The following is a 26,059-nucleotide window of genomic DNA, read 5'->3' as shown; positions in this document are numbered from 1 at the left end:
GGCTGTAATATGTTAATCCAGCAGTTTGCTATTTCATCCCAAGAGCAATGATCTCTGCCATTGTGACATAAAATGTGGTGAAACCTTTTTATTTAAAAATGCTTGACATTGAAAGAGAGAAACATTGCATTCTCTACTAAATGAAAATGAAGCTTCTGTGTCAACAGTTTCTAATCAATAGATGGCTCAGTGACATAAAATATGCGCTATGCCCCCTCCCTCCTTGTATAAGTTCTGTCACCCTAAACTCCACACTGTTTCAAGTGGACAGTGTAACTTTGAATCCCAACACATATCTCTGAGCAGACTCACATGGTAAAACATTGGCAAGTACACTATGATGGCAGTTCAGGATAACAAGACAGTGATCTTCCCACATTCTACATTCAAGGACATCTGAATAGAAAAATCACATGGAAAATGTGATTATTTTTCGTTTAAGATAAAGAGGTTTCATTTTAAACTGATCATGATCTAAATAATGTTCTATCCTGACTCACTGAAAAACTATATACATTGTTAATTCTTATCCATGATATGTTTCTATGTTGTTGCCTGTATATCCTCTACAGATGGTTTCCTGGCCATTTGAACCATCAATTTCTCTTTTCATAAAATTTCAATGCCATATACAACAGCTGAAATCTGAATCCAGTGTACACCATAAACACAATTTTTAGTAAGACCATATGACCACAAGACATATGAGTGGAAGTAAGGCCATTCGACTCATCGAATCCACTCTGCCATTTAAATCATGGCTGATGGGCATTTCAACTCCACTTCCCTACACTCTCCCTGTAGCCCTTGATTCCTTGCGAGATCAAGAATTTATCGATCTCTGCCTTGAAGGCATTTAACATCTGACCTCCACTGCACTTCGTGGCAATGAATTCCACAGGCCCACCACTGTCCTCATTTCCGTTTTAAATTTGCCCCCTCTAATTCTAAGGCTGTGCCCTTGGGTCCTAGTCTCCCCGCCCAACGGAAACAACTTCCTAACGTCCATCCTTTCTAAACAATACATTATCTTGTAAGTTTCTATTAGATCTCCCCTCAACCTTCTAAACTTAAATGAATACAATCCCAGGATCCTTAGCCGTTCATTGTACGTTACACCTACCATTTCCAGGGATCATCCTTGTGAATCTCCGCTGGACGCGCTCCAGCGCCAGTAAGTCCTTCCTGAGGTGTGGGGCCCAAAATTGGACACAGTATTCTAAATGGGGCCCAACTAGAGCTTTATAAAGTCTCAGAAACACCTCACTGCTTTTATATTCCAACCATCTTGAGATGAACGACAACGTTACATTTGCTTTTTAATCACGGACTCTACTTGCAAGTTAACTTTTAGAAAATCCTGGACCAACACTCCCAGATCCCTTTGTACTTTTGCTTTACGAATTTTCTCACCGTTTAGAAAATAGTCCATGCCTGTATTCTTTTTTTCAAAGTGCAAAACCTCTCATTTGCTCACATTGAATTTCATCAGCCATTTCCTGGACCACTCTCCGAAACTGTCTAAATCTTTCTGCAGCCTCTCCACCTCCTCAGTACTACCTGCCTGCCCACCTATCTTCGTATCATCGGCAAATTTCACCAGCATTCCCCCAGTCCCTTCATCCAGATCATTAATATATAAGGTGAACAACTGCGGCCCCAACACTGAACCCTGCGGGACACCACATGTCACCGGTTGCCATTGCAAAAAAGAGCCTTTTATCCTAACTCTCTGCCTTCTGTCAGACAGCCAATCCTCAATCCATGCCGGTAGCTCAATTCGAACACCATGGGCCCTCACCTTGCTCAGCAGCCTCCTGTGAGGCACCTTATCAAAGGCCTTTTGGAAGTCTTGATAGAATAGCCTCATCTTAAACAGGGAGATTAGGGGTCTGGATACTTTTTATTGTCAAAACTAACTTGTTGGCTTTAGAGATAGTAGGAAGTGCAGATGCTGGAGAATCGGAGATAACAAGGTGTAGAGTTGGATGAACACAGCAGGCCAAACAGCATCAGAGGAGCAGGAAAGCTGATGTTTCAGGTCTAGACCCTTCTTCAGAAATATTGCGCACTAAATGTTATCAAGGATCATCTCTTTATAACATGTGCAGTGTACCTATACTTGAATAAACAAAAGTGGAAGAAGTTTGTATTTTTTCTGGGCAGTGGATATTTTACAGAAATGTTCTGTGCATTGATATTTTAAAAGATGAATCATGCAATTCGAAACAAAAATAGAAGTCAATATTTAAGCAGAAAAATGTTGTAAAACTAAATGTTATGTCATGGCAGGTATAAAAAAGCACATGTGAACAGGAAGCCGTGTAGTTACTGTCCTCTAAGAGTATGTATCAGGTGAAATGGTAGAATAAGGACTAGCCATTTTGTAAGTTGGGGATAGGGCAAACATCTGGTGGTTCTAATGCTGTTGCAGCTAAGCTGTAGGATGCAGAGACAAGCTGTTTCAGTTAGCCATAGAGTTTCTTCCAAAGGGAATTGCTGAACCTCTGGGGAATGGAGAGGTGGTAAAAAGGAGAGAAGACATCGAGTTTGCTACATTGTGCTATTTGAATAACATGAAAATTAAAATGCAAAACACATTTGTTTATTGTTGCCTAATTCTATTTGCATCAAAAAACAATACACAACGTGGAGCTTTAGTTGAACATCGAGTAAAAATGTGTTTGTTAATTATAAATTGTTGTAGGTTCCTTGCAGGATTCCATGTGACCTGTGGAATTAAAAACCAGCCTTGTAACATTTTTTTACTACCGATCGTGTGCCTCCCGTAAAATTGATCATTTTAAAATATAAACCAAGGCTGGATTTTTACTCTACAACATCTGATTAAAAAGAATTATGTGAGCACATCTAATCAAAGGAGGAAAAAAAGTGAAATTTTCAATCCATGTTTTTTTTACTGTTAACCTGGAGTGTTTGCAGTGCTCTGTGTTTCTCATAGTTTGATAGTGAAAAGTGGAGATCTGCAATATAAAGCTTGGGAGTCAAAGTATTTTGTACAAATTATTATGGGAGAAAGTGCTGAAACATTGAGAAATATACACTTTTAACAGTGGAATAACTTTCATACCAGGTAAAACAATGATGCATGTGCTGACGTAAGTTTGTTTTAATAGTTTTGACTTTGAGGCTCACTTTGAATTTATGGATGTAGCAGGTAGATCCAGGTTGAGCCCAGTTACACCGACTCTTACCTTCCTGTTTATGCCAGGTGGTTTGTGAATTTATTGTTTTCTCCAAATGCCTTATCGTGTCAAGCAGTGAATTCCAGCTTCATTTTATCAAGATTTGCCACTACAAGTCAGTACATCGAGCAGACTGCTAAAGATTCAGTAATCCACACCTCTGGAAGTAACTTCTGCCCTTAAACACTCTTATTTGTACACTCCAAACTGGAATTCTAATGTGCCATTTTACCCTCATGCTAAATAGGCATCTTTAACTCATTTAAACATAAAAGTTTTTACATTGTTACATTTCATTTTACGAACTCAAAACTGTTGGTCAGAATGTAATGAGAAAAGCTGAATGTTGAAAATAAAATTCGAGAAGGTGGGTCAAATTTCCAGCATTGATTCCTGTAACAGTGCTGCAGTGTGGAACCTGTAATCAGAAAGTGGGTGGGAGTGGGAAAGAAATAAAGATTGCAGATCTAGGGAAAGGCATGTTGTTGTGGATTGCAAGCTGTTGAGTTACTTGACTGTTCAGGTCACTGCAGTTGTAAAGTAACCAACCCTTGTAAGTTATATCAATTGTTAAATAATTATTTGTTTATGACAAGTGTTGCTGACTTTTGACCATTTGAAAACATGACTGTTTGCTACTTTCAAACCCATGGTAGAAAAGTAAGCAAAACAGTGAAGTTGCAAACCAACATGTACCTTTATGGAACGTAAACTTGAAAATTTTGGTGATTGCAGTTGTAAGCAAACAAGGTGCTCACCTAATGTCCTTCTGCCTGATGGTTGAACTGAAGGAACTGTCAGTAACAAACCAGGAATGACACATGAATGTATTATGAAATTAACCATCAGATCAAAAGACATAGGAGCCATTCAGCCCATTGAGCCTGCTCTGCCTTTTAATGAGGTCATGGCTGATCTAATAATTCTCACCTCCACTTTCCTGCCTGTTTCTCATAACTCTTGATACCATGACCACCTATCAAAGCCTTTTTTAATTCCTCCTCACCTCTATAATATTTGGGCACTCCTTTACTCTGAGCTGTTTCCCTCTGGCTTTAGGCTCTCCCAGAAAGGGAAACAACCTTTTTACTATATACCTTTATAAAGTCTTCTAAGAATTTTTGTATGTTTCAATAAGATTGCCTGTCATTCTTTTAAACTCCAATGAGTACAGGCAAAACCTACCTAATTCTCCTCAGAAGGAAATCCCGACATACCAAGATCGACTGAGCAGGCCCTGACGGAACTGCTTCCAATGCCAGCATACATTTCCTACATTTCAAGGAGCCCAAAACTGTATTCCAGTATTCCAGCTGTGATTTGATTAGAGTCTTGTATAGATTTAGCAAGACTCCCTGTTTTCATGAACAAAAACAAAGTGCTGGAAAAGCTGAGCAGGTCTGGCAGCAGCTGTGAAGGAGAAAACAGAGAACCTCCCTCTTTTCATACTCAATTCATTTGAAATAAAGGCCAACATTCAATTTGAAGGCAAATGCTGGAAATGTGAAAGAAACATAGACAATCTGAACTTGAAAACTCAACTGTTTCTCTCAACAAAGATGTTCCCAAATCCGGATGTTTTTCCAGCGTTCACTGTTTAGTTTCAACCATCTATTTGCCTCCCTGTTACTGCTGAACTTGAAAGTCATATTTTTGTGATTTATGTACATGTAGTCCCAAATCCCTCAGTACTGAAGCTTCCCGCAGTCTTTCTCCATTCGAAATAATATTCAGCTCTTCTAATTCTCCTGTCAAAGTGCATATTCTCTTGCTTTCCCAAGTTATATTCCGTCTGTCGGGACTTTTCCCCACCTGCTTAACCCGTCTGTATTCCTCTGCAGACTTGTCGCGATAGCCGCACCATTACCTTCCCATCTACTTTTGTGTCATCTGTAAATTTAGCTTTAATATGTTCACTTTCCTCATCCCTGACATTAATATTTATTACAAGTATTATGGTGCCAGCACTGATTTCACTGGCACTTCACGAGTTACAGATTTCCATCCTGAAAATCCTACCCCCCGCCACACTCCCCTTTATTCCAACTGTCTGTCTTCTTAGTTAGACAGTCTCTATCCATGTAAATACACTACCTCCAACGCCATGGACTCTGATCTTATTAAGTAGCCTAATGTATGGTACTTTACAAATGCCTTCTGGAAATCTAAGTAAATCTTAGGAAATCTACTGCTTCCTCTTTACCCATTCTGCTTGTTACCTCAAAGAATTCTAGTAACTTTGACAAGCATAATTCCCCCTTTTGTGAAACTATGCTGACTCTGCTTGATCATACACAGTGCGGAAGCTGGCCATTTGGCCCATCGGATCCGCACCAAACTTCCGGACAGCATCCCACCCAGATCCATCCCCTATCCTATCCCTATAACACTCCTTATCCCATAGCTAATCCATCTAACCTATACATACCTGTATACCTTGGGTAATTTAGCATGGCCAATCCACCTAACCTTCACAACTTTGGACTGTGGGAGGAACCCTGAGCACACCAAGGAAACCCAAGCAGACATAAGGAGAATGTTTAAACTCCACACAGACCCGAGGGTGGAATTAAACCCAGGTCCCTAGTACTTACGAGACAGCGGTGCTAACTGCTGAGCCATCATGCCATCTGCATATCATACATTTCCATATTACGTATTTTTAAATGCTTTGCTATTACATTCTTTACAAATACACTTTCGATATCCACTAAATGTTCCCGTAGTACATTTTAACTTAACCTTTGAATGTAAACTAAATTCAACAGCACTGGTTACATGATACCATTTTACATTATCAGAAAAGATTCCCAAAATTAAGTGAAAGATATTTTATGCCTTTTTAGATGAGGGATGGGAAAAGAAGTTTGTGTTTTACTTGGGGCAGAGGGTTACACAATACTGTTAAAAGTAATGGTTGTGTTGGTAGTAAAAGAAGTCACTGCAGTCAAAGTATTGAAACACTTCTTTAGTCCGGCAGATTTAACACCGATGTGTTCAAATGATCCTCAGTTTACGCAAGTTGTGCACAGAACAAACTCCACTCAACAGCTCCAATAATAACCATCACCAGGCCTCAGAGCAGTAGGGACTGAGCAGAACTCTACTTTGGTGATGTTACGTAGAGCGACACTGGAATGATTCGGATGCTTTAGGGAGGGAGGTGTACAAAACCTTGATCCTCTAAATAAAACAATTGTATTTGAAATACATCTCACTATAAATAAAAACCCTTGAATGACTCAGTCCTGAGGACACATGCCGATGCAGATCCGTTTACAGAGCTTCCTGTTAATTTTAAAGTGATCGCCTTAAAAAGACCAAAAATTATAGAATCAAGTAATTTGCCATCTAAATGGTCTGCCCAAACATGTCACCAAATTCTGAAACACATGATGCTTGATCAGACCATATAAACTCTTTACAAGTATACAAGAATTGACAATCATGGTAAATATGTTTCTGTTATTGCTTTTCAGTCAATGTTCTTGTATTAAATGTTGTCATATGCCATTCATATGGCACATTCCTTTCTTCTTCCATTTATAAGCAACTTTGTTTTGAGTGTAGTTCACCAATAGGAGCGTCCCAGTTAAATTTAGAGCCTTTAATGTGAAACGTTAAACCACGTTTCACAATGTAAAAGAACATTAAAATGAAACCTTGCTGGTGAGATGAAGATAATAAATATAGTTAACTAATTACTTCTGTGGTATCGCAGAAATAAGGGTTTATTCTGCTGGTGCTATGGTTTTGAATGTTGTTCTCTTCTGCTCTCGTTAAAACTCAGACATTGTGGCATTGACGTTTCACACCCAGGTTCTAAACAGGCACATAAGCTTACGTTATTGTGGGCAAGAAGTGCATGTTCATTTCGAGTCAGAAGTACACCACCTGCACTTTGGATTGGCATTCCCTGTAATCACACAGAACTGTTTAAAGCAATGAGTAATTGATGTAGAAATGATTCCTAGACATTGATATGGCAATTTTAGTAAGTGTTGAAGCTCTGCAAACATTGGCACCCACTGCCAGGATGCCAACTATCTGAGCTTCCATTACAGATGCAACAGGTTTGAATGGAGCTGACCACTCAGTCCGTGTTGGATAGAATGTTGTATCGAGGGCTTAGGGCAAGACAGGGGCCTAGGCTACAAACGTCAGCTTTTGTGCTCCTAAGATGCTGCTCGGCCTGCTGTGTTCATCCAGCTCCACACTTTATTATCACAAAATAAAGCTACACTGCAAGTCGTTTTGGCAAAAAAGCTATGAAGGCCAACATGCTTTATTTAAGGATTAAGGAGGTGGCCTCACCTCCTCTGCTTCAACCTATTTGAGTCATTTTCAGGCACAATCATGTTTCTAGATCTGTAAAATGCAGCAGATCCTAAATACAGACAGAATAGGAACAAAGCCTTCTGTTCATGGGATTGAGGTATTAGAATCCAAATCAGATCCCAAATTTGCATAACTCAATTTCAATACTGTTAGGGCAGGGTACTGAACAATGCAATTTGCAGTGCGTAGGCGTAACTCAGTTTTACAATAATACTGAATGTATATGTAGTACAGCTATCCGACGATCTCACCAGATGATGGAAAAACATCAGTGGAGCTAATAAAACACACAGAAGATTGGGTGCCAAACAGGACAAGATTCATACCATTGAAAAGTGTATTCAAATGCTCTTGTGCATCTTACTTCAGTAGACCCACATATACAATTTATTTTCAAATTCGTAGGCATATCCTACTCTCTTTGAGGCACAACAGATCAGTTCTGTAGATTTCGATTGGAGAACACTGAAGATGAGATACAGTTAAATCAGGATGAAACATTTTGGTGTTTTCTTCCTTCAGCATATGACTTGCTTTAAAGTTTGAGCGCTACAGTTTTGGCACATATGGTACCCTATGTATTAATCTACTTGCTTGGTAATTGCCTTTTATTTACAATTTAGTAAGTGGTTTACTTTCTCCTATTCATTCCCAATTGATACAAGTGCGCAGAGACACAAATAATCAGGTTATTAATGTGCATAGCTTTATGGTGCCCTCCCTTTGCTCCAGGTGTCTGCCCGGATAACAAAAGACTGTACATGTTGCATTCGGGCACATTTCCACCACACTGAAAAGCCAGGCTTTGAGGTCTCATTCAGGTTAATGCAACAGCAGTCAGGCATCTGTGATGAAGCTGTATTCCTGTTCCTGCCAAAGTAATTTCTGAGCAAAAATAAAAGGTTCAAGGCTTGTCAGCATTAGCAGCTAGATAGCTGCTTAGACCTAATGAGAAATTGGACATTGCTTGACTCTGAGCTATCTTGCCAGAGTCATTTTTCCTGCTTGCCTTTTGTTGGAACGACAGAAAGAGATGTTGTTCAGTTAAAACCTCTGACCTGTTGTGGGTTGTTGGAGGCAGCCCATTTCATGATGGTGATGTGAGTGATTGGCAAAATTTAGACAGTTTTGAACCATGCAACATTTTTCAAAGTTGCTGTTATATTCAAAGCAACGACAAAACAAAATCATTGACACTTCCTGTTAGCTGGTTTCCTTGGTGACTGTATATTCCCAGAAGAAATTTAATATAATTAAATTAGACTTCTTCTGATGTCAATAAATTAAAAGGATAGATTGTCCTTAAGGCAGTGATCCTGCTCGGATTTGGTATAAACCATCATTTTCATCTTTCATTTAGCTGTTATAGAATGCTAAAAACACAATTGGTTTAAAATGTCATTCTGTTTACCCGCTGTAAACATTCCTGCAATGTATGCTGTCTGTATTAGAAAAGTTTGCACTTTATTCAGAAAGTAAGTGAAGATCATTAGGATAAGCAGAATAACATTAAGCATTTGTTTAAAACTAACTTCTAAATAGAAAATGTTATCAATGCAAAATTTCTTCCTCTTGATTCAGCAAAAAATAACTTTAAATTCCATTTCTTTTATAGGTTTTTTTACAGTATGTGAGTGTTACGTTTTGGCTAGGAAATATTCCCAATGAAAGCTATTTTCCTCAGTGTGCATCTCTTATTTTTGATAGAAATATCTTTCAAAACTTTTGCTGTCTTCCTGATCAGCATTACTGTACATCTTTTCCTGAAACAAGAGCAGACTGCCTCAAACTTTGGTTACAAATTGAAGTAATTTCTAAATCAAGGGAAGGGCATATAGAGATATAATGCCATGTACTTGTATTGTTGTTAAAATGTTTTGTTGGATTTATTTTGCACTTGCTAGCAATGCATTGAATATGTTGCTTTTTACTGATAGCACAATTTAAAATCTGGTTTAAGCAGTATTATACAGGTATAAATTAACATCTTTTATTGATTTATTGTCAAGTTATTTGTCCTAAAAATGTCATTTTAAAGTTTTACACAGTGTATCATTCTTGGAGCCCTTTAATTTAGATCACCCATCATAATGCACCATTGATTTGTTAATGAACAATTATATTTCCCTCGTATTTATTAAACATTATTTTTGTTCTTTTCCAGGTGTGCGCTTAGATAGAGTACGCGGAGGACGGCAGAAGTATAAGCGCAGGATAGATGCAGAGAACAGCCCTTACTTGAACCCTCAGCTGGTTCAACCAGCCAAAAAGCCATGTGAGGACAACAAATTAATTTATATTGTATTGTACAGGATGTCCATTAACATATACAGCTTCAGCACATTCATTTACAATTAATTAAACAATGACATGTCTTATCTATTTCAGTATACTCACCCTGCACACATAACCAGTTAAAGAGTTTGCAAACAGATGGGAGTGATAATAGGCAAAGCTAATTCAGTCTCCATTTTATAAATCGCCAGATTTTATTTTTCATCAAGGCTATCTTGGTATACTTTGCGAAAAATGATGTACAGCCGTATGGAAATATTTTGAATTGCCCGTTTTTTTTTTCCGATGCTGTTCAATTAAAAGACAAAGCTTCTTGCAGCAATGTGCTGAAAATGTATTTTATTCTGGATTGGAATTTGGTTAGTAAAAGATAGATTGGACATAAAGAGATTTTGTTTTATTTTGTGCTTTCCAAAAAGTTCTAAATGTCTTTAAATTGTAATTTTGTTTGTTTGATAATCCTCATTTTAAATCACAGACATGAGGCCACAAATACAATGTGGAACATTGACAGTATTAAACATATCTGTGGTATGTTTCCTCTGAGCCTCTAAGCTAACCATAGTGTTAAACTCAAAACACTAGAATGAAGATTACAAATCCTGCATAAGCTGGATATTGTCTTTATAAATCTTTAAGCTTTTAGGATGAAGCTTTGCCGTCAAGAAAGTGCACGTTAAATATTGTGTGCTTTCTTGCCGTTCTCTTTACGTGACAGTTAACAAAAACAGCAAAGAATAAATATTGTACAAAAGATCATTAATGATGCATTGCAAAACTGATTGAATAACTAGATTATTTATTTTAAGTTGATTAGATTTATATTTTATTGGCAACAACTTTAAAATCACATGTGTATGGGCCAATATTAATAATCCTTTTGACCATGAGAAAGATACTATAATTTTATTGCGTGGCTTGTGTGATTTTTGAACACAGTTGTGCATAGCCATGGACAAGGCAGTGGCTGTTTATATTTTCTGGTATATTTCTTCTATTAACTAATAAATAATTAAGTATAGCTGAAAGCAATTCATGGGATTTCAGATGTTAGTTGGACTAGAGCTCACACTTTTACAAGGACGGTGTAATATACCGTATTGATGAAACACTGCCTTCACATTTACATTTCTGTAAATTGCATTATATTAATATTTTGCAATGAAGTCTTGACCATCAGAATCAAAATTTTAATATATATATCCTAATAACTGAACATGTTTCGTTTTTTTTTGAGTGTTTTCCTTAAACCTTCAGTGTTTAGAATGATAAAATCCTTTAAAGTTTTAGTTTCAAATTAAGGAACAAAATGTGGTTTATTTAGGTTATCTGAAAAATTCAAAAAGCAGATATCTCTCATTCTTTAAGGGTGTGCACCCTGTCTGTCAGATTTCCTCACTGAATATATAAAAACATAATATGGTGGATCTTAGGGTAAAACATGCTAAGTTTATGGAAGTGGAGGATAGTATATTCAATGGGTAGGCTAGCAGAGTTGGCTATATGGCTGGACATGCAGAATAATGCCAACAGCACAGATTAATTACCTGTTCTGGCTAAAGAAAGCATGAAGCCATTCTCTAAGGGTGTTGAATGAAAAGAGATTAGAAATTTCTCGAGCCTTGGCCATAACTTCTCATCTCTCCCTATAGGTGGAGAAGGCTTCAGAGGAATGGAGAATTGATGACATTATGCCCTTGTTCTGAAAAGGTTGTAAGGATAAGCCCAGTGTCAGTTAAACGTCAGTGGTGGTGAACCTTCTAGAAATAATAGAATTTATAGCCTCATGGCATTGTTTGAAAGCACCTGCATGGATTTCTAAAGGTGAAATTGTGTTTGAATAGCATTGTGGAGCTTTTAAAAAGAGGTACCAGAAAGGTTAATACGGCTAACACTGCTGTAGTGTACATGGACTTTGAAAGGCATTTGATACAGTGCCGCACAGCAGACTTGTGAGAAAAGTTGTAACTTATGGAATAAGCATGCACAATGTTGAGTAGCACACTAGAGGAAGGGTGTGAACGCATTGGAGAACAGGCAGGAGAGGTTGACAAAAAATGGTTCCATACATGAGAAACTTCGGTTATTAGGAAAAATTGGAAAGGTTGCGATTGCATTTCTTGTAGAGAAGAATGCTGAGAGCTGACAGAATCTTTCAAAATCATGTTGGCTCATGAAAGGATTGAGATTGAGGAGGCACAGATTCAAGTGATTTGCAGACATGGCAATAATGATGCGAGAATAAACTTCTTCATGCTATGAGTGGTTCAGATCTGGAATGCAGTGCCAGGAAACTTGGTGGAGGCAGAGACAATGGAGATATTCCAGAGGGCAATGGATGATTATTTAAATAGAAACAATGTGCACAGGTATGGAGAAAGGACAGGAGACTGATGAAATCATAATGATCGTAGGAGAACAGCGCAGACGGATGGGCTGAGTGGCTTCCTTCAGTCCTATAACAATTGTGTAATTTCTCATGTTGTCCTGAGAGTGAAGGCAATGTGAAACTACCATTGGCAAACCAAAATGCCAATAAGGAACAGCTCAGGATGACTAGTCAGTGAACCATGCGGTCTGCCTTCGGACAGATCACTCTCAAATGAACAGTGTTCAATTTTTACTTTGTGAGATGTGACATCATCTTAAGTTTTCCTAGACTTCATATAAAATTCAGAGGAACTAACAGTAGATTTTTTTTTAAAAGTCTTGTTCTAAAATACTTTTTTAAACAGTAAATAAACATTGTAGCCCTATTGCAGAATACATTTCCTGTGCCATTTTAGTACTTTTGAAATTTGAATCTTTTCCTTTCGTACACTAATCCAGACAAACAATTAACTGTAATGTCTGTCTGTCATGCCACTTGACTAAATGCCTCATCTGGTTGTAAAGTACAAAGGTCTATACACAGCTGACTATTGAAGATGTCTGCGGTCATATTTAACTTGATATTCGTGATTTATGAGATATATGTATAATTCCGCCCCCTCGTTAAAATTGCTAGGTAAGGTGTTTGGAGCTTATATTAAAAAAGGTCAGCTTAAAAGGACATAAATTTCTTGATGCCTATTTAGCTTTATTATATACTTAATTTCACTTTTTTAGCATTCCCTTTTCCTCTTTAATACAACTGAATCTTAATAAGATTGCGTTGTTCTGTGAGCCATTTATTTTGGCGAGTCTTAGCACTTATCATTACTCATTATCGAAAAGCTGTTGTGTTAATTTTCTTCAGTTTATTTAATTAGCAGCTTATCCAAAAACACAACATTTATAAAATATGTGGTCAATTTTCAACTTGTGTCAGGAAGTGCAGTATGTCTTGCACTTGGATGTAGTCTAAGAGATTTTCTGGATCCTGATTGATTATTTGTGCATAACAAAGCCATTTTGATGAAAATTGGGTTGTATTGATTCTAATTAAGGCAACATTAAATAAGATTTACCAAGAGATACTGCTTGCAGCTACTCAATTCCCTGAGTGATGAGGCTGTCGAAACTGACGCAAACATTTCTTGCTTTCTTTTGCCTGGGCTTCTATTCTAGTCAACAAGATTGTCTCACACTTGCTTGTGGCTGAGCCAGAGAAGATCTATGCCATGCCTGATCCCACCATTCCGGAGAGTGACATCAAGGCCCTCACTACACTGTGTGATCTGGCTGATCGAGAACTAGTGGTCATCATTGGATGGGCAAAGCATATTCCAGGTACAGAAAGAAAACTAAAAGAATCATTTTAAAGCGTGTAGCAAAACTAATTGCACTTCTGCGTTTGGTTTCAAAGTTTCTACAGCCAAGATACCACAGAAATGATGTCATTAGCTGCTTTATTTTTCTGACAAAAACTCAAGAATGTTCGCTCTGTTATTACATTATTCAACTGTATGAGCACAGCAAGTCAAGACAGTAATGATTTAAATCAAAATTTCCTGGGGTGGCATTCATTTGTAGGATACTTTTTGTTTATTTCTGTCGCCAACTACTTTTAGTTCTGTTTGAGCCAGAAACACCTGAATACGTGGACAATGATGAGAAATGTGAGAAAATGTGGCAAAATTGGAAAAAAAAAACTTTGATACTTGACATTAAGGAAAAAAAATCCCAATTCTCCCCCTAAGGTTTCAATGGTGAAATCAGAATTTTAGTGATAAGCAGTGACTGTGTATTTCTATTCATTCGCATCTCAATAATATCCCAACTCAACTCATTTATATGTAGCTCCTCTCCTGAGAAACTGGCTGGTGACAATTCGCAACTTGAAAGAGCGGTTTCCAGGTGGATGCCTTTCTGGCCCTCTATTTTAATGTACCTTCACCATGTTCCTGACAGCATCCTCTTTCATCCTTTGACCACCAAAGATAATGTCAACAAACAACCAGGCTCACCACATTTTCGCAGCTGATGTTGGAATGCCACGTCAGCCTTTCAGTAGTTCGTGTCAATGGCATCAATTCCTTACATGTTTTTGCCAGGTCACTTTGCCCACACAGACATAAAGACACCGCATGCATCTACACAGGATGTACCTTATGACATTGTTTTTTTGGCATGCGCTGACTTTGCACTTACTTAAGGGCTGCCAGCCTTTGGTGTGGATTGCAAAATGTTTTAGCCAGAGGGCAGGAAGAATGAGAGATTGGCTCTCATGCAGCTCATCCTCCACAATGTGTGGAGATGCTGCATGCAACAGGGAGGTTGATAGTCAGTGAGTGCTGGTGAGGTTTGTGTGCAGTGACAGTTAGAGTGAATGTAAGGTAGCAGAGAGCAGATGGTAGCCTGTACTCTTGCAGAGTGCAGAAAATCAGTATATGCTGTCCTGCATTCTGTCTGACCCTGGAGACAACGCTGACCCAGTCTGCTATTTTTCATTCTGTGGCTTCCGCTGGTGGTCCACCGGGCAGAGGATGGACCTCCCCTCAATCACCCTGTCTACCAGGACCTCCAGGCCGCTGACTGGAAAGCAGGGTGCCAGCTTCAATTTCTGAGATGTTTCAGCTGCATAAGAGGACAGTGTCTGGTAGTTCTTAGTTGTAGCTTTTTAAATGGTGTGCAGTTGGACTTTAAAATGGCGCCGGCAACTTGCACATCCCAAGGTCCTGGCCGCAGTGGGAGTTTCACCTCTCCTGCACTGGAACAAAGCCAAAGAGGCCAGTTGTATAATTCATGAGGAGGGGAGCACAAAATTGCGAGAGAATGTTCGCTGTGAATGGGACACATGCCATGAAACTCCTCCAAAATAACACAACTTAAAAATGGAAAAATCCACCCTATGTTTATGGATGGTTGGAATGAGAATTTGCGGGGAAGGTGAATCCCATCTCATGACTCAAGTAGAATAACTGTTTCATTGACTCATTGACATGCGCTAAGTCAGACACAATGGCATGTGGCTCCACTCAACATCTTATTGTTAAGCAATAAGATGAAGAACGGTCCAGACCCGAACCATCAGCATTCCTGCTCCTCTGATGCTGCCTGGCCTGTTCTGTTCAGCCAACTGTACACCTTGTTATCTCAGATTCTCCAGCATCGGCAGTTCCTACTATCTTTTTAGGGCAGTATTTGTGTGTAAGGTTGCAACAGCAAAAACCTACTTCATAACTTTGAGACTCAGTGGGGTTATTAGAAGATCCAACTTTCACTGAGTTTTACTAGGTAGTTTTTTTTTGTAACAAGACGATACCTGCTGTTTCATTTATCCTTTGCAGACCTGCAGCAATACTTCTGCTTAAATATCATAGAATGGTTACAGCAGAAAAGCAGGCCATTTGGCCATCGTGTCTGCCTAGATTGCCTTTAAAAGTGACTTGCATTCATTCCCCTGCCTTCTCCTGGTATCCCTGCAAATTCCTTTCCTTCCAATCTTTGTCAGTTCTTTTTAAAAGCCATATCTGAATCAGCCTTCACAACATTCTCAGGCATTTAATTCCAGATTCCATCCACTCCAGGATAATTTTTCCCCTCGTCACTACTGCTTCTTTTACTTCTCAAATTTAATCAGTGCCTTCTGGTTCATGAACTTGGTGAAAAAAAATAGTTTCTCTCCAAGTAAAAACCAAAAGAACGCTGTAAATCAGGAACAAAAACAAAGTTGCTGGAAAAGCTCAGCAGGTCTGCAAAGGGAAAAAAAGAGTCAATGTTTTGGGTCCGGTGACTCACTTCTGAGGAAGGGTCACCGGATCTGAAATGTTAACTTCTGTTTCCTTCACACAGCCCTGCTGAGCTTTTCCAGCAACTTTGTTTTTTGTTCATAGTGTCTCTCTATTTGCTCTATCTTAGTCATTTTGAAGCCCTCTACTAAATCTACTCTTAATCTTCTCTTTGTCAAGGGATACAGCCCCAGCATCTCTAGTCAATCCATGTAACTGAAGTTTCTCATCCCTAGGTCCGTTCTTTTGAATATTTTCTGTACTCCCTCTAATGCTTTCACCTATGGTGTGGTGGCCATACCTCAGATACAGTATTCCAGTTAAGGATGAACCAATATTTTATGCATGCCCCCTATATTCTGCAGTCTTGTTCATAAAGCACAGGGTCCCAGATGCTTTACAATTGCTTTTTCAACCTGCCATGCCCCTTCCAGTGACTCCTGTAGATACAGCTCTCGCACGTTGGAGGTGTGCCCCTACATCTCCTGAATTGTCGAAAAACGGGAGACACACTATCAAAAGCTTTCGATTTTGCACTTTTAGGGACAGATACAAGAATTACAGATTTCAAAGGGAACAGCATTTATACTGCATGATAAAAAATGTGTTGATTGGTTGTTAGTTTGAATCAAATTGGTTAAATCACAACCATGGAGTAATTGTTGTCCTCCACATTTTGGTTCAGTCTTGAGAAAGGTGCAATGTTTGGACATGTCCCTTTTTCCTGCAGAACTGCAGGCTGTTCACAATAGCAGAGTCCTCGACCAAAGGTGTGTTTTGTAAAACTCAGAATGTAATGCCTGAAATTAGATGTCATCCTGTGTTTGGACAACAGATGTGGAACAGCCCCAAATGCACTAATAATTATACTAACAAACAATATAAGCTTATCATTAAACTTGCTAGAAACTACATCTATACATGCTCAAAGACCTGTCTTCTCAAAGACAAAGGAACATATCTAGGCATTGTGCCTTTTAATTAAAAAAAACTACGGATCACATTGATTCCCTCATGTATTCTCCATGTGAACCCTTGACCACTGACAGCCAGCTCTGCAACCAATTAGTGATATAACTTTTTGCTGCCTTTGACATTCTTACATGTGTCCTGATGAGTGCAAGAGAACAAGCTTCTACAGCATGTCTCCTATTTCAGCAATACTGATGTTTGAAACTATGAAGAACCCTTCAGAATGGTACCTTTTAGAACATAGAACATTACAGAACAGTACAGGCCCTTCGGCCCTCGATGTTGTGCCGACCTGTCATACCGATCTCAAGCCCAACTAACCTACACTATTCCATGTATGTCCATTTCTATTTTCTATTTCTATGTTTTCTATTTCTCTGTTTTCTATTTCTTCTCATTCTTCGTCAAAAAGTAGACCACGTCACATTTTTCTGCATTACATTTTTTTTGAAGCCTTAACTATCTGCCATAACTTTCACCGTATTTACAAGTTTTGTGTCATCTGCAAGTTTTGAAATTACACCCTGGACATCCATACTTAAGTCATTAATAAATATCAGGAAAAGCAGAGGTTGTCATAATGGCTTCTGTGAAACAGCACTGAAGTTTCTCAGATGTGGAGCCCCTTTCCTAGCTCTTCTGCCTCTCTATTTGCCGTTACTGTTTTAAGTTAGTCTATAAAACCTATCTTTTGGCCAAGATATTTTCATCAATCTTAAATCCCCTTATATGACTTAATGTCAAGCTTTATAATCTTCCTGTGACTGAGCTTGGGACACTTTATGCATTAAAGAGGTTATCAAGTATGAGTTGTAGCTATCTGAATATATCTTTGCATTTTGATGCAAGATTTATCCATCAATAAGGCATTATCACTAAATTGGCCTTTTCCAAGTAAAGTGTTGACAATTTTTTTTTAAACTACAGTTGAACCTTAAAAGTACACTATTGTTCCAAAAGGGCGAAAAACATTTCAGATGACACTTTAATGAAAAGCACTCCAATTGCAGGGAAAGTGGTTATGCAGATCAAATATCCCTCTTATAGTCAAACAAAGGAAGGATGATACAATTTCTCTTGGCTGTGACTTTCTGGAATGAAACAAACCGTCTAGTTCCTTCGTAATCAACAATTTGTTCTTGGTGCCACAAAACAAGTTGATTCACTCCCTTTAGAATACTTATGCTGTGGTGGCAGGGTACAAAAGTATAAAATATTGCAAAAAGTTCAAAAGAAACAAAGCTTTTATTTGAAATAATTTGCAGTGATTTGTAATGATATGACCTTCAATCTCATCTTAATTTTTTGATTGGTGATCACTGTTGGTTATGCTTCATACTTGAGTGCTAAGGTCTCGAGCCAGTAAGGCATTATTTGAAGATAATATAATTAGTTACGTCTGCATTTAGACACATCTGATCTGATTCTAATTTGGAAGTGCCATCAAAATGCAGAAACATCTAAAATTCAAGCAAGGTGTCTTTTCAGCTGTGCATGCAACAAACAACTTATCAGCAAAGCTAAGAAATAAAATTGCCATTTTGGTGTAACACTTTGAGGTTGAGTTACTTGGTTTTGCACTGTTGTGGTCTTTAACAGGTTGTTATTACGGCATTTCAAAGGAGCAGTGAGTTGGGAATTGGATCATAAATGAACTCTTGCAGCGCCTTGACTTAAAACTCTTCGAGTCTCTGGTCATGTTAGCTTTCAGCTTAGTGAGCATACCCTTTACCCTAAAAATAAATGAAGTTAGAAATTTGACGTCCAGCAATTAGGACTTTTCTAGATTACAGGTGCCTTTTGTCAGATGCTGGATAAATATAAAAGAAGAAAAAGCACTGTTGAAGATTCACCTGAAAAACTGCATAGTTTCATTCCTGAATATTTCCAAGGCAAGAGACAAATGAGTGTGCCGCATTGCCTCTGATGAAATATTATTTAACACTGATTGTGAATTAAGAAATTGGGTTATGATAAAATCAGCTCTTCTGATGTGAAGAAAGAGCACTAAAGAAATTCCTTTGATTAATTCTCTATCACAAGGCGCTTAACTCAGCTGTGTCCACAACAGAGGCAAATATTTAAAGAAAAAATAAAATGGCTTTATCAGTAAATAGAATTAGACTACCCATGCTAACAAAGCAGCTGAACAGAAAGCGGGGCGTTATGAAATTTGAACAGTCCTTATCTGGCAATGAGCACAATGAAATTAGACAGCACTTGACTTCAGTCATTTCAAGTTAGAGTGAAATGAGTGGGTACAAGAGATGGAGGGAGTGCCCGGATAGGCCTTCACTATGACAGGGCCCCCACCATTAGCAGCCTTTTATATTCGCTGAAATTGCTCCTGCTTCCTATATCTGCCTACCTTCTTTATTCTCTCTTTCAATTTTGTACGTGCTTGGATAAGCACATGCTTATACAATATGATTGAGCTGTAAAATGGAATCCTGTCGGCTTTAATCTCTTTTATGTAGATTCTGTGGTAGTTCCACACTCTGCTTCATCTACTCTATTGTGAGATGCACAGAATGGACCAAAGAGTAATGTAAGCTGACTTTTGAAGCTAGCTTTCACGCATAAGATAAAAAGATTATCAGTGCAGCAGTCCGATATATAGTTTTACTTTGTGTTGAATTAGAATATTCACATGTTACCATATTAACAAAGTACTAGAAGTACTTAACCTGACATTGCTATGACAGCTGTCTACACTTCATCCCCATTTTAGAAGAGTTAGTATCTCACTTCACTTGGTATAAGCTGCATTGAACAGCCGTAACACACTATAAGTGCATGACATTCTCTTACCAGTATTTTCTAAATCTTCAATACTCAAAAATTCTGTGTTCTCAGATTATTACTCAATAATATCTTTAATACTTTAAATACTTCAGATAAGTATTTAGCTCAATTCAATGTATTTACTACTAATTAAGCAGGAAAAAAAACCTAAAGTGTGAAGCCGAACATCATTGCATCAGAATCATAGGGATTAGGTCAAGATTGAGGAATGGATTTTAAGTCGTCAGTTCCCAGATCTGATCAGTGGCCAGCTGACTGCAAAATTTTTGGACACCATATGTAGAAGGAATTGGGTGGTTTAAGTGTGCAAATCTGACTCCTCAATCACAAGTCTTGCGGGCTTCTGATTGGCACATGTTGAGTAAAGCTAATGCTCCACTCAAATGTTGCTGTGGTCATGAGTGACTTATAGACAGATAGTGGCAGGTTGATAATGACACTCTGCTAGTAATTCAGAATCTAATACTCTGGAAACACTGGTTCAAGTCTCACTAAGACTGCTAGTGGAATTTAAATGCAGTTAATAAATCTGGAATATAATTAGTAAATCTAATAGGTTTTGTAATAATCTACAATGGTAACAATGATTCTAGTCTCGGTCACCATTGTTGATTATTATAAAATCCATTAGATGTACTAATGTCCTTTAGGGAAGGAAATCTTCTGTCCTTACCTAGTTTGACCATGTGACTCCAGATCTATAGTAATGTGGGTTGATTTTTTTTTGTTTACTCATCCTCTGAAATGGCAAACACTCAGTCCAGGGATGGGCAATAAATGCTTGACTTCTCATAGAAAATTGAAAGTCTTGCTCAGTCTAACCAACAGACTCCAATTGGGTTGTTTGAAGGTTTTCAAAATGGGTGAGAAAATGTTTCATTAGTTTTCTCCGGCACCAAGAGGAGTAGATGTGCTCTTTCTAATTATAGAAGTATCCTAGGCCATCTCTTTGTCAGAGGGAGCTGGATTTGGTCACACTCTGGCCAGTGTGCTATATTGGTTCACCAGTTTGTTACTTTAGTGGAGATGTGGTTTCTTCACTCTACCGAAATGTACTTCCTTGGCTCATTGTCTGGCAATGCTTTATCTGAGTTTTTTTTATCCTTAACAGCATTTTCATCAATTGTTTACTATTGCCCTCTAATCTCTGGGACAAGGCAAGAAGGCAGACCCAACTTTATCCTGGCTGGAACAGAAATCACACCTGCACTGCTGCCTTAATTCTAAGCTGCACTCTGGCCCTCAACCTAACTGAGCCAAAAGCCTCAACTTCCCCCGTGCCCCCATAATTGTCACACCCTGTAGAGGAAGTCTCAGATCGGGTTTCAGTTGGGTGCCAGGCTGATTTCTTTTTGTCTGCATTTAGGTTGGGCTGCTTTTTTTTCATAGGATTCCCACCCTGAAATCCATTTCCGTCCTCCCAGAATTATGATAAACTTAAAGATCTTATTATGTGTATTTTTTGTCTCTGTTTAAGATTGTTGTTTAAAATGTGATTACAGATCCCATCAGAAGAACAGCTTTGAAACATTATTGAGCCCAACCACATGAAGCAGCTCATTTATCATCAGTGCATGAAGTAGTTTACCAGGGTGCTCCAGTAATCATATAATTTTAATTGTATGTTTTAATTTGGTTCATTTGTACTGCAAGGTGCAATTATTCTTCCCAGCCCGTTTCCCTTAATGATAACCACACTCAATGCTTAAAGAAGCCTTTTCAAAAACATAATAAATGCAAAAGGACATTATCAGATAACTCTTAAGAGCTTTTCTTTGAAAAGCTGCACTGATGGTATTATTATCTACCTACAGACAAAAGATGGTCACTTTTACAGAATGCAAAAATATACACTGCTCATTCCAAATCATTCTATAAGCTTACGTGACTATTCAGCCTATCAATGCTTTGCAAACTAACTAATTATTCTGCTTCCTCATTCGCCAACAATTTTCTTGCCTTCAAGAGCAGAAACTGACGTGACAGTTGTCTTTTGTCAGAAAGTTTTTTTGGTGGGTTCTGGGTCAGAAACTGACAAGGATCTGGCCAACAATAACTGAAGGTAAATAGAGAAGTGATGTTATTAATTTTAGCTGTGCCTTTAGATGCAAAGTTCATGGCCTGAATTTAGCAATTAACAAGGATCTAGCAATCTCTGTCACGTCGATTTCACCTTGCCCCCAGTGTTAATTTGAATTTGAAGGGGACTGAAGGGGATCTGCAGGTACCATATTGAAGAATTCCTTCAAATACCAAAGCAGGAGGCAAAATGCTTCAATTTTTATAAATTGAAGAACACTGAACATGCTTCAATTTTTATAAATTTTAGAGAATGAAATTAGAGTAGCTCATACACATTTGCAGACGGTAGACTTTTAAAAAAAACACCTTCTATTTAAAGGGCTTTCTTTTTGTCAAGGAATAATTTAACATTTCACAAATATAAAGTTAGTTTTCCAGGGCCAGAGAGACTCTTCAGATGTACTTATTATAAAAGGTATGGCATTTAAAAGAAAAGTTATCCTCATGTACAAGGTGTGACATGATCAGAGACTTTAAACAGTGATATTGCAGAGAGAGAGGAACAGTTCCTGTCAGTTCAGTGATTGCAAATTGATTTGCATCTGCAGAGATGTCAACAGCGCAACCTATGGCAAAAGTGTAGAATCAATGACAGCAGAAAAATCTCCAGGGTTTCTGCATTTGTCTGTACATGTACAGACTGGAAAAGCTTCTTGTAAGGTTCTCAGAAGCAGTGATGGTGAAAGCTGGCGGTTTTGCTGTCATTTTAATGCACAATTCAGGCCTGTACTTTAAGTTCAAACTTCTCCTGCCTGACTTTTTTAAACGCCGCAAAGGTCAGTACTTTCCTTCAGTTCTTCTTTCCCTTCCCATCTCAAGTCTCCATGTTTGGCCATGTCCTCTACTAGTGTTAGTCTGTGTTCAACTAATTAAATTGATAAGAATTGATTTGACCTCCAATTTTCTCTTCTCAGCTGGGAAACTTCTCACCTCCATTGCTTGGTTTTTAATGAGTAATTGAATTACAGAACTTTAGTTTAAACAGTTCAGCCCATTTGGACTATGACTCATGGGAAGCAGAACTCATAAATGACCAGAAAACATTCCTATTGTTACGAGTAAACAGCATCCAGCAATGGAATTGATGACATTTGGAATGGTAGTAATTCCTCATTGAAGAATTGACTTTTGAATTAATACACATAATTCCTAGGGAGACAATTTCCCATACTTTGAGTAATAGCAAGACCAGGATAAGTACTCCATGTCCAAAGTATAGGGCCGAACATCTTCAGTGAAAGCTCATCATCAAACTCTAATCAGTCACTGAAGAGCTGACCAACAAATTGTTTCTCAATAAATCATGAGCTTGGACACTAAGGTCCCGCCCTGCCCTGGTCAATCAAAAGCCAGCAGTTTCTAAATCCCAGAAATTGTCAATGGAAACCTGGGCTTTTGTGGCTTGAAGAGGAGGAAGCTAAGGGTGTTTTTGCAGGCCTTGTAGGGCAGGGGTCACTGAGAGAGAGTTCTCAGTATAGTCTGAGCCAAGAGCAGGAATGACTCCTAGATGCCACCCATCACTTATCCCTAATTAAACCTACAATGGGAGAAGTGAAGACCCCTCACGACAGGCTAGAATCTCTCTCACCTTCTTGGAATTCAGATAATCACATCTGTGATGAGTTTAAGCCCTTAAGTGACCAGTGATTGGCAACTTATGAGCTTTTTTTGGTGACAAGTGGAGAAGTTCAGTCATGGACCTTATCACTGAGAACTTAATTGCTGAATTGGCAACAAGGAAGCAGACATCTCTCCAGGGCCAACTGGCTCAATTATTTGGCCTTTTTTTTGCCATCCTCCTTGCTACTTAAAAGGAAGGAATTATCACACCCTGTAATCTATTTTGTTCAAATTTTGGATGGTTAATACTAATCAGGAAAGATGTATGTTCTGTCCAAACTGAAAAATAAAAGCACAACTTGTATTCATTAGTATAAATCTAGCATTTAACTGGACTGGAGATTGACATTCCAGTTACATTACATCAAATCCTGTACAGTTGGACCTTGAATTGTAATTTGAGTACATGTTCATGCTTTCTCTTTGGTCACAACGCCATTGAGCTGCGACGATGACAGAATTTCACAGATGTATACTTAAAGTCAAACTTTGAGTGCTGCACATCAGACCCTGGTTTGCCAGTGAAACGCAAAGAGCTCACTAGTTGACCCTTTATCATGCGAGTGCAGCAACTGCAATGTAACTATAACTGATATTGAGTGCCAGCTGTACAAACCTCACTGCAGTGTTCAGCATTAGTATAATGAAAGGGAAGGGAAGATCAAAACATCAGATTCAAGGTTAACCCTTAGAGGTGTGATCAATGTAGAAAAGTTCACTTTCAATGGCTAATGCAGACAATTAGAGAAGTATAGTAACCCAAATGCAGGCTTCAAATCATAGCTCTCTCTGATTCCAAAATCATGAATTTCTGAAAACCTTTTCTCACTTGTTGCCCTCCATGGTAAACATGTCACAACTTGTCCTCATGCAGTTATTTTTGAGAGAGGAATTTTTTTTAAGCAAACTTTAGTTGTGTGATCTCACTGAACAAAGGTCTTAGCTCTGTTGAATCAGAAATAGATGTATGGTGCACTGTATATTAAATACAATGAAATGTGATTTTACTGTGGTTCTGTTTTCAGTGCTGTAATTTCTGACAGGGCATTTCCATTCGGCTTTGCCTTTCTCATTGTTTCTTACAGGGCTTCAGTAATCTCCAGAAGTCAGAACAACCACTGTTTTTGTGTAGATAGGAGTAATTTAAACAATAAAATCTTCTCACATGCTCATATACATGTGGATGTAATTAGTAAAGACAAAGATACAAGTTTATGAGTGCATAAATCGTAAAAGTGTTGAACAATTTTACTTAATCATAAATGTAGTTGCAATTTCTCAAATCATTTTGGAGAGGAGTTAGAAGGTTCCCTATGACTTTCACTCCATGCATGATTCTTTTAAAGAAGCAGTCATGTACTTTGGAAGGGAATGTAAAAGAGTTTGGATTTTTGACAGCTCTAAATTCCATTAAACAGGAAAGGAATATTGCTCGCATCCTTAAGCTAAGCAAACAAGCTGCCACATTTTTTATATCTATTTCCTCTTCACATGAAAGCATTGTTTTTCAGTCGTTTTTCTAGAGTGTCAAAGTCAATTTAATACATTTCACTATGCTGAATAAATCAGAACCGAAATCCTTGCTAAAAGTGAAAATTTGATTTGCTAAAAGGAGCTTAGGGCAACTATTAATCAATACATCCAGAGTGTCAATGCTGAGGCCCTGATAGACAGTGATTCATTTGGATATTGGTTGAAGCAGATGGAGGCTTGCCGGAGAGGGTTGTGGCTGCTGGGGTGTTTCTGGTAAAGTCACATTCAATTCCTCAGAGAGCTTGTCATCACCTGAGCTGAAACAAACCTTTCTAAATCAGCTACTCATCAATTTAAGCAGCCGAATCTCCTTAGAAAGTGTACTAGGTAATGCTACTCTATTTATTATACTGTGCTCTTCCTTGCTACTTTCACTCCAAGTACACGGTATCTCCCTCTTATGTTTCAATCACCATTTTCTCCCCACATCAGTTACTTGGCCTTTTGAGTATTCTGAGAGGGGAAGTGCAGCTTGATTCTCGAATTCCCAGTTGATTATGGAGCCAATTTTGTAAACGTTGCTTAAAACTAAAAACAAACATTGAAGAAACAACATGCCCACGACAGCATAGGTTGGCTATTTCCATAAACACGTAAGGAAAACTGTATTAGAACAATGGCGCCACTGAACAGAAATATAAATAAATAAATAAATAAACAAACGTGGCTTTTGTTGAAAATGAGAAGTAGTTATAAAGCATGTTTGAGCTAAATATCAAAATCTGAGTGTGCAGTAATCATCCCTCCTGCCTCTTTGCTTCAATAACATTCCATTGTTATTCTGTGCCCTATGACTGCTTTTGCCTGCAGAATCCTTCATTGATTTATTTCTTTTAACCCCCACAGACTTCTAAAAATTTCCCTGCACAAATTGATCTGGCTATCCAATTCAAAAAAAAATTTGAATTGTTAAAAGAATTTCACAGCAGCTGTCACCAGTTATAGCTTTTTTTCCTCCAGCAGTTCCATTGTTCTTTAAATCTGTGAAACCTCTATGTGTGGTCTTAGAAGTGGCCAAGCTGTGAAATCAACCAAACAAATCAAGCTGTTAATAAT

General features: G+C 38.2%; 1 protein-coding gene across 11 annotated transcripts in view; it reads left to right on the top strand.

The window, feature by feature from the left end:
• esrrga (estrogen-related receptor gamma a) overlaps nt 1–26,059 on the top strand; it is a 247,058-nt gene that overhangs the window by 193,331 nt on the left and 27,668 nt on the right. For all 11 annotated transcript variants that reach the window (XM_048535444.2, XM_048535439.2, XM_048535445.2 and 8 more), the window contains 2 exons: nt 9,709–9,819; nt 13,389–13,550. In XM_048535444.2, coding sequence (XP_048391401.1) covers nt 9,709–9,819; nt 13,389–13,550 — 273 coding nt within the window. The remainder of the gene's footprint in view (nt 1–9,708; nt 9,820–13,388; nt 13,551–26,059) is intronic.

Source organism: Stegostoma tigrinum, chromosome 9, assembly GCF_030684315.1.
Source record: "Stegostoma tigrinum isolate sSteTig4 chromosome 9, sSteTig4.hap1, whole genome shotgun sequence".
Classification (NCBI taxonomy): domain Eukaryota; kingdom Metazoa; phylum Chordata; class Chondrichthyes; order Orectolobiformes; family Stegostomatidae; genus Stegostoma; species Stegostoma tigrinum.
The sequence above is the reverse complement of the archived record's forward strand: the minus strand, read 5'-3'. Positions and strand labels throughout refer to the sequence as shown.